Source organism: Eurosta solidaginis, chromosome 1 (genome assembly GCF_040869045.1).
Source record: "Eurosta solidaginis isolate ZX-2024a chromosome 1, ASM4086904v1, whole genome shotgun sequence".
Taxonomy (NCBI): Eukaryota; Metazoa; Arthropoda; class Insecta; order Diptera; family Tephritidae; genus Eurosta; species Eurosta solidaginis.
Window position 1 is genome coordinate 153,835,465 of NC_090319.1, and position 16,150 is coordinate 153,851,614.

Here is a 16,150-nt window from a genome sequence, read left to right on the forward strand (position 1 = left end):
CCCTATGGAACAGGCGTCAGTGTGCACCTCATGATCCTTCGTTGGATCGTACATGGTCAAGACTGGTTTAGTAGTTATGCAAGTCTTTAGTTTTTCAAAAGCGTCGTTATGCTCCTCGGTCCATACAAATGCCACATTCTTTTTCAGCAATGTCGTCAGTGGGAGTGCTAGAATGATATAGTCTTTGATAAATTTCCGGAAATACCCAGTAATGCCCAAAAATTGTCGTACTGCTTTTGTCGTTGATGGCTTTATAATTTCTTCAATCACTTTCATTTTGGTCTCACCTGGACGTATACAATCACCACTGATGTAGTGTCCAAAGAACTGGACTTGCTCAGCTAGAAAAGTACTCTTAAATGGTCTAAGCGTGAGATCCCATGCACGTACCGCATCTAGAAATTCGTTGAGTACCTCCAAACCTTCGTCAACTGTCTTTGTGGCTATGATGACCACATCCACATAGCTAATCACGTTGTCACGATGCTTAAGCGTCTTTATCGGTCTGCGAAAGAGAACTTGATATGTTGAAATTCACTTTCTCCTCTTCGGATAGATTTAGCACTGCATTGTCGATCACCATGTGATACCCGTTGTTTTGTAATACGTCGCGCCCTAGAATAATGTCATAGGGTAATAGATCATCATCAACTGTGTACAATAGTACATCGTGTTGAACGTTGTCCATGGTGGCCACCGCGTTGACTTGTTGAGTCACCTTAACTTTGGACCCGCCAAATCCTGTGAAACATCTATTAGCTTCCTCAGTCTTCATACCATTCGTTGCTGATGCGCGTATTAAAGAACATACGCTGCCTGTGTCGATGAATGCTTGCAGTTTTTCCCATCAAATTCGATTGTCTTTGTAACCGGAGGAGGCTTGTTGTTATCTTGTTCGACGATTTCTGCAACCGTTGGCTTCCTGTTACAATTCTTCGCTTCGTGACCTACTTTTGTGCACACCGTGCACCGTGGCTTCCGTTGAGGCTGTGGACATTTGGCTGCAATATGTGCAAACCCATTGCAGTTAAAACATTTGATTTGCGTTTGCTTTCCATTGGTTTTTGTTTCAGCCTTCACTGCTTGTGGTGGTGGTATCGTAGATGTGGCCGACACACTACTGACTGCTGTTAAGTTCTTAAGCGCAACCAATAGTTCACTGCACGTTGATAGATTCATAGTTGCCAATGTCTTCACTAAAATTGCGTCGTTAAGGCCACTAATTATGTGCCTATTGATAGATTTGTCATCCACCATGCCTTGTCTACCGATTGTTAATATTGAATAGTAATACTCTAAATAGTCTTCGCCGATTTTACGTTTACGCTTAATAAGTGATTTATGCGTTTCAGCTACGTTGTACGTTGTTGGAAAGTCAATTTTAAATGCCTCGCGAAATTCGGACCATGTTTGGAAAACTGACTGTGCATCAAGCCAACGTTTGGCCATGCCTTTCATTTTATGCTGAACCGCAATCAGTACTCTATCTTCCTTCCAGTTATAACACTGTTGCAATTGCTCAGTGCGTGTTATAAATTGTATTGATGATGTGGAACCTTTTAACGGATCGAATTCAGGCATGACACCTATCATGTCCTGAATAGACATTTCTCTACGTATTGGTCTTCGTAAATCATTGGCTGATTCCCATGATGATATACTTTCTTGTCTCTCGTCGTCGTTATCGTTTAATTGTTGCTGAATTCCACCATTATTTGGTGCCGGTGTTGCATTTTGCGCAATTGTAGAAATAGTTTACGTCAACAATGTCATTGCTTCTTTTAAGCTGTTGAGTTGCAATCGTATATCGTTTTTGGATGTTGAACTTTCATCCTCGATCTCATTTGCATCAACCTCGTCGACGCCCAAAACATCTTGCAACTTCAAAAGTTTATTTGCCTTGGCTCCCGACACTGGTAAATCATTTGCCCGTAGAAGTGTATTCAGCTGGCTAACCTTTAGCGTATGCAGCTTGATCATTGTGCAGAAGAAATATTATATTAGTAGACAACCAATATTCGTATTTTTTTACCCTAAACTCGCCTTTGAATTGAGCTAATAACTCGTTGCTCCTCTTCAATTGTAGTATTTTGCCGTCCACCGTCAAAAATTTTTTTTTCGTTATATTCTTCTTTGTTTAGAATTTCGTGCGTTTATACGTTTATGCGGTTATACGTTTATGCTTTGATTTGCATTCGTAGCAAATTGTCTATCAAAATGCCGTCGTTTATTTTCAGCACTTGCCCTGCCTTGCAGTTGTGGTACGTTGACTGCGACGTTGAAAATTCTTCTATATAAAGCAGGCATGCTTAACGAACGAAACGATATCATTTCGTTACGATAATCAACGTTAATAAACGAAACGAAGTCATTTCGTTTTGTTTATTAACGTTAAGAACGCCAAATTAACGTTAATTTGACGATCTTAACGTTAATAAACGAAACGAAGTGACTTCGTAGCGTTTATTAACGTTGATTATCGTAACGAAATGATATCGTTTCGTTCGTTAAGCATGCCTGATATAAAGTGACGTTGCGCCGTTTGCTATACGTGCTTTCGCGCTGATCCACCTTTGTCGTTGAAAATTTTCGTTGCTTGTGTATGTACATATATACACGCTGCACCGTTTGTAATTCTTTAATTACTTACTTTGTAGGCGTAACGGATACACAAATCCAGCTTTTGACTTGTCAAAGCTAATCGATTTATGTTTAATAATAAATTTAATGTTTATTTAGTTTGAAGAAATACAAGTTAATTAAAAGAAAATTAATAGTCAATATTTAATGCTTGCGACCAAGTTCGCTGTTCTCGCTCCACTCCCTTTTTTACAGTCGTTCGCCCTGCCACACTGTCATCCGATGGTAGGGTTGCCAACTGACGTTGACATGAGTTTAGTAAAGATATATCGATTTTTGCTCAAGTTATCGTGTTAACGGCCGAGCGGAAGGACAGACGGTTGACTGTGTATAAAAACTGGGCGTGGCTTCAACCGATTTTGCCGTTTTTCACAAAAATAAGTTATCGTCCCAGAATCTAAGCCCCTACCAAATTTCACAAGGATTGGTAAATTTTTGTTCGACTTATGGCATTAAAAGTATCCTAGACAAATTAAATGAAAAAGGGCGGAGCCACGCCCATTTTGTAATTTTCTTTAATTTTTGCTTTTTGTTGCACCATATCATTACTGGAGTTGAATGTTTACATAATTTACGTATATACTGTAAAGATATTAAATTTGTTGTTAAAATTTGACTTAAAAAAAAAAATTTTTTTAGAAGTGGGCGTGGTCTTTCTCCGATTTTGCTAATTTTTATTAAGCATACATATAGTAATAGGAGTAACGGTCCTGCCAAATTTCATCATGATATCTTCAACGACTGTCAAAGTACAGCTTGCAAAATTTTTAAATTACCTTCTTTTAAAAGTGGGCGGTGCCACGCCCATTGTCCAAAATTTTACTAATTTTCTATTCTGCGTCATAAGTTCAACTCACCTACCAAGTTTCATCTCTTTATCCGTCTTTGGTAATGAATTATCGCACTTTTTCGGTTTTTTGAAATTTTCGATATCGAAAAAGTTGGCGTGCTTATAGTCTGATATTGTTCATTATAAATAGCGATGTGAGTCGAGTGCTCAGGAGCCTACGTACACAATTTCATCAAGATATCTCAAAATTTACTCAAGTTATCGTGTTAACGGACGGACGGGCGGACGGACATGGCTCAATCAATTTTTTTTCGATCCTGATGATTTTGATATATGGAAGTCTATATCTATCTCGATTCCTTTATACCTGTGCAACCAACCATTATCCAATCAAAGTTAATATACTCTGTGAGCTCTGCTCAACTGAGTATAAAAATTTGTATTAAGTCGTACGGGCTGGCCGAATTAATCGATTCAATCGAACACAAAAACGTCAGGTTTTTTATCAAATAAAACTTAGTGGATATTTATATATATCACACAAGTTCACTTTTATTAAATACTTAGACTTTTATAAGTCTATTATTAAATTCACTCCGATTTACTAAATAAACTTTACCACGACCACGATGTTGATTCTATCAGATATCCACAGGAGAAGAACGATGGTTGCTTCAGGAAGTTATATTAGACCCTCGAGTTTCCCATATGTGTCGATAACTCAGTTCAAAAACAAATGTTTTTTTTTTTTGACATTAACAGAGGTAGAATATTGAAGTTGGAACAGTGGTGGCCAAGCAAAAAAAAGGGGAAACAATATCAATAAAAACTAAAAGCAGCTATAAATTAAAGTGAAAAAAATGAAATTATATTTGCGGCTAAGTACTACGGTACAGATGCCTACAGATGTAGCTTTAACAAATACAAAAGCTGCATCAGGAAGGCAAAAAGGATATCATGGGAAAAAACTGTGAGAACTTGGCAACGACAAACGAGGCATGAAGACTTCGCAAAATACTATCTGGATCTAGTTCAGCTCTTAGTAGCATAAGGAAATCTGATGGCTCATGAACCGTCTCCAGTCAGGAAACTCTAGAGGTCTTGATGGAGACACACTTTCCGGGATGCACGGATACGACAGGCACGACGATGCCAGAAAACCGCGCATACCGTCCGGAAACCGATGTCACGGACATCGTTGACCGGGATAAAATATCATGGGCTATAAAATCATTCGAACCCTACAAATCGGGGGACCGGATGGTGTGATACCGGCGATTTTACAAGCCGCTTGTGACGAACTGATACCACATCTATACGGCATCTTCTCAAGATGGGTATGTACCCGAAGCCTGGAGAAATGTACAGGTGGTTTTCATTCCTAAAGCAGGAAATCTTAACCACTCGGAAGCGAAAGACTATAGACCAATAAGCCTCTACTCCGTTATCCATAAAACACTGGAGAGACTTATCGATCTACATATTAGAAGCAGTGCCAATCTCTGGCAGATGGATGCAGCTCAGCACGCATACCAAAAAGGCAAATCAGCTGAAAGTGCCCTCCATGAGACAATCAGTGCCATCGAGAACTCACTGAACGGCAAGGAGTACACGCTAGCAGCTTTTCTCGACATTGAGGGCGCTTTCAACAACGTGCAGGCCATCTGCAAGGCTCTTACACGATATGGAAACCAAAGCTCTATAGTCGCATGGATCGATTCTATGCTTAGGAGTAGAGTTGTCAACGCGACTTTAGGGACTGGTTCTATTGGCAAATTAACCACCAGAGGCACCCCCAAGGCGGGGTGCTATCGCCCCTTCTCTGGATACTGGTGGTCAACGAAATTCTTGAAATCTGTAGGAGAAAAGGAAGAAAGGTAGCTGTGTACGCCAATGATTTAGTGATTCTGATCACAGGCAAATTCTTGCCAGCTATCAGCGAACTAATAGAATCGGCACGTTGCGACATCTCGCGATGGGCAGGGCAAAATGGGCTGGAGGTAAACCCAACAAAAACCGTACTTTTCCTGTTCACGACAAGGACAAAGATACCCTCCTTTAACTTACCGAGGCTAAACGGCACAACGTTAGACCTTTCTTCGGAAGCGAAATATCTTGGAATTATACTCGATTCCAAGTTAAGCTGGAGAAATAACGTTGAGATGAGATCAAAGAAAGCTCTAGCAGCATATTACGCCCACAAAAGGGCTTTTGGGCGGAACTGGGGACTCGCACCATATGTCATTCATGGCATGTACAGCACAGTCATTCGACCGATACTAACATATGGAGCTCTAGTCTGGTGGAAGGCGCTACACAAAAAGAGTAATCAACAGAGGATCGGGAAGGTATAAAGGCTGGCATGCCTGAGAATGTGCTATAGCACCAATGCTCCGACGGTGGCGAATACCAACAAACTCCGTCTGCAGAAGCTGTCAGGATGAGGAGGAAGAGGAGTGGATCTACCACTTTATTTGCCGATGCCAGGCGCTTTAAAGAAGAAGAATCAGATTTCTGGGCTCACGTTTCTTCGACAGCCTACAGAGGTTGGGAAGGTGGATGTCTCGCTTCTTCTTGGGTTCATCAAGGAAAGCAAGTGGTTCGTTGAGGACCACTAAGAGGTAATGGGGCTAAACGAATTTGCCCTGTACTTACTGAGGGCACTCACAATGGACAAACATGTCTCCGAGTGGAAGTGGGTAACACCCACGCACGCCCTCTTAACCTAACCTAACCGATCCTAGCATTAGGGTGTTTTCAATGCATAGTTTTTGGTGTCGCAAACACAAGGTAGGGAGGGCATACCATCTTGTCCGGAGGAAAATCATACGTTCGTGAGTATTCATAGTATCTGATATCATACATTAGGGATGTAATAGGGGTTTTGAATTGTAGTTAGAATGCCTACTAAATGTGCGTAGATTTTTGTTGTTGGCGATTTTAATCCAAGTGATGTGACAAAGATTCCAGCCCATTCCGATGAGCTAGATCCGAACCAGTACGTGCTGCAGTCGCCTCTTACTTTGGATAGCACACCATCGTTTTATAACGCAACAAGGGACTTTACGGTGGACCAAAGCTTATCCACACCAGCAGAGAGGTTACAACTACTTAGATGCTCCTCCCATTTCGCCCGCTTGTGCTCATCCACAAGCAATCTGATGCGGTGGTATATATCCCTTATTTGGGGGTCGCCGGGATCGAGCTGTTTTCTAAGGCCACGTTCTCGCGCAAAATTTGCGTCGGAAAATCGAGCCGAACTTCGGGAATTCCTCTGGCGGGAATAAAGCGAGCCGAGGCGAATTCAATGACCTTGCGGAAAGCACGCTCCCCTTGGTGACCATCATCGAGTCGGGATAGGGAAGGCAGCAAAGCGGCTGTCTGTAATGGATTTGTGCTCATCCCAATTTCCTTTTTTAAAGTTTGTGAAAGTGCGTCTTTCGGTGACGACGAAGTCGGCGGTACGCTCGAGCGAAATAAGTATTGGCAGGTGGTCGGATGCCAATGTTAACATCGGCTATCAGTTGGCGCAGTTTATTGTGCAGAACGTCGTTTCTTCTATTTGATCCGCCAACATCTCACCCCTGCTGTCCGCCTGCAAGTTTGAATGCCATAGATCGTGATGGGCATTGAAATCGCCGAAGATAATGCGATTATAGCAGTGAATAAGGCGCTGATGTTAGGACGGTATCCGCTGGGGCAACAGGTAGCAGGAGGGATGTAGATGTTGATGATTTCTAGGTTTACGTCACCTGACCGGGCAGATAAGCCGTGACGCTCTAAGACACTGTCCTTGCGGCCGACGTCGGGATCAAATATATGAGATTGCACTGAGTGTGTATGGCAAGCGCGTGACTGCCCCCATTTCCGCTCTCGTGATCTTTTCTGTGGACATTATACCCAGAACAGGACTGCAGAGCAGATCTTGCTTTGAGCTTGGTTTCTTGGATCGCAGCAATGCGGATGTTATGCCACTTCATAAAATCAATTATCTCAGTGGTATTCCCAGTTAACTCATTACAGTTTAACTGCAGAATTCTGAAGTGCAGCGGGGGAGACGTCGTCACTCTAGGAGTAAGTGACGGGTGACTACGCCTGAGTTGTGAGAGGCTAGAACGCAATTGCTGTTGTGGTCCTGGGACTGGACGTCCCTGGGAAAGCATTGGGGTACCCGGTGTATTTGGGTTTGCGGCCTGGCAACATGGCGCAATGAAACCCGTCGGGGGTTGCCGTCGGAGACCAGAACATTTAGGAAAGTGGCACCGTCCAAAGCAGGAGCTGCATTGGGCGGATAACGCAAACATATCGCACACTAACTACAAAAGAGTCACAACTTAAAATTTTTCAAAATCGGTTTTTTCCATAAACCAATTCACAGTACACATCTCTAACTGCCCCTTAAATTTCGTTGTCATCATTTTCTTCTTTAACTGGAAAATTACCGTTATGCCAGTTTTGGTGTTGATTGCATCGCTTGCGCTCTATCAACTAAGGAGTACTATTTTTAGTTGTGTCAATGTGCTTAAGAACAAGTGAACAATTTTTTTACGCATAAAGTGTATTATTTTAAATTCTGACTATCTTGTTACACAAAACTTTTAACTTTGTTGTGTATTAATTAAAATTTTGCCTTTTTATACGTAAATAGTGAGTAAAGTTGCTTGTATTATTGTTAAATATGCCTTTTTTGATGAAATAATTGTAAATGTATGAGTAGTAAGTTTTCTTAGAAATAGTCATAATTCAAAATTGCTATATATTTTGTCCGTAAACAAATAACTACAACAAAACTTCGTCAATTCATTTTATAATGAAGGTATCCTTCTTTGTAAAACTGGATTTCAGTGTAACATTACAGCCGTTTTCACATAAACCGTTTTTCTTCTCTCCTAAAAATTTACATTTTTTCAAGTTGTGACTCTTTTGTAGTTAGTATGCGATATGTATTCTCTGCTGGCAAACGGTGCAAAAGATGGAAGGGACTAAGAGTCTGTTTCCCTGATCTACACGATTGCTGCCGGAAAAGAGGGGGAAGAAGGCGGAAGCGCGGGCAGATGCTCGGCATTGCTACCGACTCTACTACGGAGATTGTAGTTATGAGTAAGACCGGCCGTATGATCTGGTGGCGCCGTAGGGCGCGAGCAGCAGCGGGTATTTGTTGTGGGTTGCTGAGCAGCAGTGCTGCTGGAAGGTAGTGGAGGGTGCTGAGGCGTAGATTACGGGACGCTCTTGGGCGTGAACAGCAAGGAGCCACAAAAGATTTATAAAAGTTACGAGGACGTCGGGTTTTGGGATCTAGCCCAGAACAACCTGTCCGATGCAACCATCCCTTGCACGTGACACACTGACAAGAGTATGACCGTCCAAAAAAGATTATTCTCCGGCAAACGCAGCAAAACCATTTCTCAGGACCTCGACCCGTTTTCTTGCTCCGGTCTACATCACATACCGCTTATTTTGAATATTGAATGTTATACATTTATAAGTTTACAAACATGTAATGAAGCTCCCAGTTCCTCGTTTAGGCGCGGCAATTGATTTGCCAGGAAGTCTCATCTATTGATTAGGAAGCTCTTCTTCTGGGAAATGATCTTACTAAATGTTTCAACCTTTTTAAAAATGTCGTCAATCAAATTTCTTTTAATAATATACTTCGGAATAAAAACATTGTTACAAAATTCCGTGGTATACTAAGGGACTAAAGCGGCTGAAGAATTTGAGAAATAAATTCTTCAAAAAATTTAATTCTGCTAAGTCCTTAGTATATGAATCTAAATACCTTCATTTTTTCCAAGAAATTCAAAGCATTAAGCAATAGGCTGCATAATAATTTTGTACGCAACTTTGAATCAGATGTTAAAGATAATCCCAAGACATTTTGGAATTATGTTAAATCTAAAAAGCTATGCTCGAGTATACCATCATCTACGACACGGAGCATGCCTCGACACCTGCTGAAGCAGCTAATTCTTTGCAGATTTTATCCGCTCCAACTTTGTCAAGCATTTACATGTTCCGCAGGTTTTCCCCTCTATGTTTGACTCTCCTATTAATTTTGGAGCATTGAATCTATCCATTGATGATGTTGTTGATGGAATTCAAAACATAAAATGATTTACACGTACTGGTAGTGACGGCTTATCGTCTTATCTATTTAAAAACTGCTTGGCACTGGCGTTCCCACTCCTCATAATTTTCAACAAATCTCTCGAGTGTGGTGAATTTATTGATGAATGGAAGATAACCTTTATTATCCCAACTTTCAAAAGTGGCAATAAAATAAATGTCGCCAATTATAGGCACATTGCAAAGTTGTCAACTGTCTCAAAATTATTTGAGTATATTGTTAAACAGAAAATGTATTGTGCGTTTCAGTTTTTTCTGTTTTTTGCGTATTCGCTTTCAACAACCGTCTTCAAGTCGATACTATATACATGGAATTCTCTAAAGCGTTTGATAACGTTAGTCACTCAATCTTGATCTTCAAGTTAGCCTATATGTGGATTCACTCAATATTTGTATCTTGGTTAAAGTCTCATACCTTAACAAACGGACTTGTGTTGTAGTGATTGACAATACGCACTCTAATACTTTTATGACCACCTCCGGACCACAAGGTAGTATTCTGTGGCCATAGCTATTTGTCATTTTTATAAACGACATTTCGGCCTGTTTCCAGCACTCTAAATTTCTTTTATACGCCGATAACTTAACAATTTTCAATATTATATCTAATTCATTCGACATGGATATGATTCAATCGGATTTAGACAATGTTGCTGTCTCGTGTAGAACCAATAACCTACCGCTGAATGTTAGGAAATGCTTTCATGTAACATTCTCTAAATCGCGTGGCTACATTTTCACCTTGTATTCCATAGACGGTACCCATCTCTCAACTCTTAGCGAGATTAAGGACTTAGGGGTAGTTTTTGATTCGAAATTCTCATTTACGACTCATTTAAACTCTACCATTGCTACGTCGTATTGAGGTCTGGCTTTCATCCGGCGTTTTAGCTCAGATTTCACTGACCCATATACCCTTAAATTATTGTCCACGCCGCTTGTTCGTTATAAGCTAGAATATGCTTGTTTCATTTAGCGACCATATCATGAATGCCATATTATGAGTTTTGCAAAGAAATTTTGTTCGATTTGCGTTGCGTTCGCTGAGTTTCTCTGAGCCGATTCCCTCATATAAAGATAGACGTGCACTCATAAGCCTTCAGTCACTCCATTGTAGAAGAACCATTCTTTCGCTCACTTTTTTTTTTTTGTATATGTAACGTTGGTCACTACTATAGGAATTGTACGTATTTCTCTCTTTGCTCCGTTTGTCTTTATTTAAGTGACGTTTTATGCACAGAAGAGATCCTTGAGCTACTAGAGGGCCAAGGCGATGATGAACGTGACATGGAGAAGGTATTTTTAGAACCACCGGATGAAGAAAATATTTCAGACGAGGAATTCTCAAATGAAGATGAAGGAGGAACATTGAGAAATTTATCTAGGAGGCAGAAAATGACTAATTGTGAAGTGGTATATGCAGGAGCAATTGACGGTGACGAAGAAGATAATCCTATAAATGAAGTGGAGCTAGTGAAATACACCAAGGATGTGCTGGATCGTTCATTGTCAAATGCGGAAACAGCCTTCTTGAAATACCGCCTCGTTTGCAGAAAGGATTGCCTACATCATCTTTTTATAAGAACAAAACATTGACGACTGAATCTTCTCAACACACTGCATCACATCCTATTCCAGGGCAACAAATACTCTGTTATTGTAACGCATCTTTAATGGAGCAGCAAGAAAGGCAGTCAGCATGATCTAGTGGTGCCTGTGGATAGTCATGTCGGCTGGGCGGTGTTCTTGCCAACCCTGCTGTCCTGCGCCATAAACAGAAAAAAGGTCATATCATACCTTTAAAAAAAAAAAAACTGACAAAAAGCGCAGAGATGACTCAAAACGCAGTTCAAAATTCAAAAATTCAAAAGAGAAATCTAAACGCAAAAAATTTTAACCGAACCGGAAATGACCGGTTACAAAACGCAGGAAATCAAAATGAAAAAAAAGCTGAAAAGTAGAACAAAAAAAAGAATCAGAAATGGGCCGAATATAGATTGGGGGCGCCGCGGGTGTTGTTGCGACACCCGGTGCATAACCCCACCCTCAAAAACCATGGCCACCGACGCACCTGATTTTCGGTGGCCCCTTTTTAGTTCCTGCATGACTAAGTAGTCAGACATTCAATTGTACCAGACCTAATCGTCGCCCGGATTCCGACTGTTCCACTACGCTCATATGAACACTGACCGCTGCTCGTATATTTTATATCCACGTGTTGCACAAGTTATATAAAAAACGGCATACAATTTTATGCTTTTACGCAAATCAATTATTGTGTTATGTCGCTTTTGCTTTTTTTGTTTCATTTCATTCTTTCTTTATTCGAACCCGTAGATACTGTTGTTGTAATTGTAGTTGTTTGTAAAGGAAGCTATTGTTGTAAAGTTGTGTGTTTTGGTTGTTGTTGTAACAAACATTAAATACTCATCAAATTACAAATATTTTTGTTGCACAAAATATGCAGTAGCATCAATGTTGCTGTTGTCCAATTGTTTTTATTGTCGTTGTGTCATTATAGTTGTGATTTATGGATGCTGTCGTTAGCACCCTCAAAATTGACATGGATAAATACCTTGATAAATCCATGACCAAATGGTGAGCACATTCGCCGCACTGACCATTGGCACGCCATAATATTGATAAAATGGTTGATATTGCATTGAAGGTGGGTAAATTGTTGGCACACCAGCTGCTGGTGGATAAACCGTAGCGGCAAATTGATCAATAGGCATATTACTTATTGGAGCTGTAGGTGGTGCTGTATAATAGACAACACCGTTCGTCGCAACGATCGATTGTTTTTTGATAGCCGGAGCTACAGTGGCTCACAGCTTATTTCGTGCAGCTACAGAACAAAACTGTTGAGCTATATAGAAAGGAAACTAGTGACGTTGTCAAAAAAATTCAAATGCACAATTTTAATAATAATATGCTTTTATTTGAACAAATACTTAATTTTCAGGAGTTTACACGTTTGTGCTAATTATTTAATAAAAACTCAAATTATCTCAAAAACTAAGGTCACAGCTTATTTCGTGTACTCCGCCCTGCCTTAGAAAAAACTACTTTTTATATAGTTTAGTACCTAGTATGACCATCGTTTGGTTAAATAACATCTTCAGGATAATTTTCCATAGATCCAATTAGTTTTTGAGCGGCTTCGGGTGGTACCTTATGCCTTTCCTCGACAAGAGTAGTTGCCTTTGCCGTGTAGCCGATTCCAAAATTGACCACAAAGTGAAAAGTGGATTCATGAGGTGCAGACAGTTCCATATTACCCATGCCTGCACAATACCGGCACAATCCTGGATATGTGTTAAGGGTATTTGTCTTGGTTATTGCGAAATCGATCACGTACACCTAAATTAGGGACAATTTGCAACCAATTGTCTTCTCGTAAAGTTATATAAAAAAATTTTGTCCACTGTACCATCAAAGAAAGTTATTTTGCCAACTCCAGAGGCAGCCAAGTAGGCCCAAACCCATCGCATTTCCACCGCCATACCATAAAGTCGCCTTCAAAATTTTATTTCTGAGCTCTGAAATTGCTTAACACTGCACTTATCACCTCTGAATCAATATTTTTATATATTTGGCTTATATGGCATGGTTAAAGTGAGGTATAAAGCAAATACAGAACTCTAAAAGCAATTTCAGAGCTCAAAAATAAAAAATTCAAGGCAACTGTATGGTATTGCGGTGGAAGTGTGATGGGTTTGGGCCTACTTGGCTGCCTCTGGAGTTGGCAAAATACCTTTCTTTGATGGTAACGTGGACAAAATTTTTTATTTAACCTTACGAGAAGACAATTTGTTGCAAATTGTTCCTAATTTAGATGTACGTGATCGATTTCGCAATAACCAAGACAGATACCCTTAACACATATACAGGATTGTGCCGGTATTGTGCAGACATGGGTAATATGGAACTGTCCACACCTCATGACTCCACTTTCACAATCTCTCGCCTTAAATGCCATTTAAAATTTGTGGTCATTTTTGGAATCGGCTACACGGCAAAAGCAGATTAGTAACATTAGCGATTTAAAAACTGCTCTTGTCGAAGAAAGGCATAAGGTACCACCCGAAGCCGCTCAAAAACTAATTACATCTATGGAAATTCATTTTGAAGATTTATTTAACAAAAAGGTGGTCATACGAGGTACTAAACTAAATAAAAAGTAGTTTTTTCTAAGGCAGCCCACAGTGCACGAAATAAGCTGTGACCTTAGTTTCTGAGAGAATTTTAGTTTTTATTAAATAATTAGCACAAACGTGTAAACACATGAAAATTAAGTATTTGTTCAAGTAGAAGAATATTTTTATTAAAACTGTGCATTTGAATTTTTTTGACACCGTCACTAGTTTCTTTTCTATATAGCTCAACAGTTTTGTTCTATAGCTGCACGAAATAAGCTGTGAGCCCACTGTATATTCAGTTTACGATCCCTTAGCACGACGCATTCACAATCCGTTTTCAGTCTTTGAGCCTCTTGTTCTGTTTCGGAAGTGACGAAACCATAACCCTTGCTAACGCCAGCACGATCAACAATTATTTTATTTGATTTAACATTGGCGTAAGCTGAAAATACGCGACACAAATCCGACTCCGTTGTGTCACCGCTTATCCCGCCAACAAAAATTGTGTTCGGTATAAGCGTACCATATTCTGGCGCGGATAGGGGTCCTTCAATTGCGGCTGTCGGCGATGCTCCCGTCGGTGCTGCCATCTTGTGCATGGGTTGTGGTTGTATTTTAAAATTTGCAAAGGGAAGAATTTTGACGGTTTTTATATAAACTACCACTGGGTAAAATATGTATAATCCTTTGGATTAGTAGATTGGTTTTTTGTTTTTGATTTGTTTTGTGTTTTTCTTCGCCTTTTGTTTTAAGCTTTGTTTTTCTTATTCGTTTATATTACTCACTAAAAATCAAGAATACGGCAACCAGTATAATCACATGTGGTTTATGTAACTATATATATACATATATATATTTATTCTCTAAAAATTAAATAAGTCTGCTACTCGTTTTTGCTCATTATTTTAAGTACGTGGGTCGGCCAGGAATATGGCTCCTGCTGGAGCCCCTCTCTCTTGAAACTCTTTGTAATATTTGCTAGTTTCTTACCATTTTTGTTGTCTATGAGTGAGTTTGAAAATCCTCTGGTTGTTTAGTAAGCCAGCCTTTTTGTTTCCACTTCTTTGGATCGATGATCTTTCTTTAATTAGAAATATGTCTTCTTCAAATTCTGTATCTACGGCTTTTATTTCTTTCACTTGTTGTCTGGAAAATCTATTAAATTGTGCGGTTGACAAGAAAATATGCTCCAATAAATTCTTAGATTTTAAAAATTTTCTTTAAAAAGATTACAATTAATTATAATTGGCGCTGGTTTGATTGGTGATTGTTGCGCTCGAGATGTTGGCGCTACTGGTGGTCGTTATTGGTATTGGTTGTTGTGCGTTTGGTGGTGTGGCGCTGTTGCTGATGATATCCCCCGGGTTGGGTGCACGGTGTTGGTGGTAACGCGTGGTTTTGGCGCGCGATGTTGGCGGCGCTGGTAATGGATAAATACTGCTGTTGGTGGTGGTGGTTATTGGTGGTGTTAACGTTCAAGGTTGGCTCGGTCTAGGCGGTGGTTAAATACTGCTGGTGGTTGTGCGTGGGGGTGGTGTCTTTGATGATGGCACGCGTTGCTGCGCGATCTCAAAGAGTTCATTTGCACTTATGCTCGCTGTTACGTAGCTGGCTTGTTGGGGTGGTGAGGAGCGGCGGCAAGCAGGTATGCTTGCGGGCCCAGGCTAGCTCGTCGTCTTGGGCGGGGTATTGCACCACCGACCTCACCCGCAGCCACATGAACAAAAAGGGTTCATACCTGCATGTGTATATAAAGGAGAGAAAAGCTGAAAAAATAGAAATAAACGTGAGGGGCAGAGTTAAGAGGGGGAAAAAGATGAAGGCCTGTCCTGTCAGGTGGAGGCTACCCTCCCTCTGCAGTGCAACTCGCACCGCATCGTGGGCACTATGCAGACTCCTATCTACTTACAGTGCCCCATTCCTGACATAAGTCCGTCCGTCCGTCAACAAGTAATTTCCCTATGTTCACCTTCACTTACCCTTATCGCGCGCAAGCGCAGCACCTACACCAAATATTTAAATTTAACCCTGCATGACAAAAAAAAGGAAACCTATATATTCAACCATACATTATTTAAGATTTATTAACAATTCAAATATACCTTAACCTATACGTAACAATAAGTTATGATTGATTAAAAGAGAAAGAAAATAAAAAAAAATAACCTACGATTTCAAACAAAAAACCCTAAATAAATCTAATCTTAATTGGCCCAGTATTAGGGTGAGACTAATACTACGACTACTATTTCAATTGCCAAATAATTCAAAATAAGCAAAAGCGATTACAAATAATATATAAAGAAACTTAAGCTACGTTGATGTCTAATTACAAAATATTTAACTTCAATTCACAAAGAAAACCCGTAAATATAAAAGCAAAACAAAATTATATAAATGACCACAAGGCTAATTCAAAACAATTCGTGTGGGGTTCTGACCCACCCTAATA

General features: G+C 40.1%; 1 protein-coding gene across 1 annotated transcript; it reads right to left on the reverse strand.

The window, feature by feature from the left end:
* Nucleotides 1–12,108: 12,108 nt before the first annotated feature.
* Nucleotides 12,109–14,297, reverse strand: LOC137238170 (protein boule-like). Its single transcript, XM_067762850.1, has 2 exons — nt 13,991–14,297; nt 12,109–12,377 (listed from the first exon to the last, which is right to left on the reverse strand). Exons 1-2 carry the CDS (start codon nt 14,295–14,297, stop codon nt 12,109–12,111), a joined length of 576 nt encoding a protein of 191 aa, XP_067618951.1.
* Nucleotides 14,298–16,150: the final 1,853 nt, after the last annotated feature.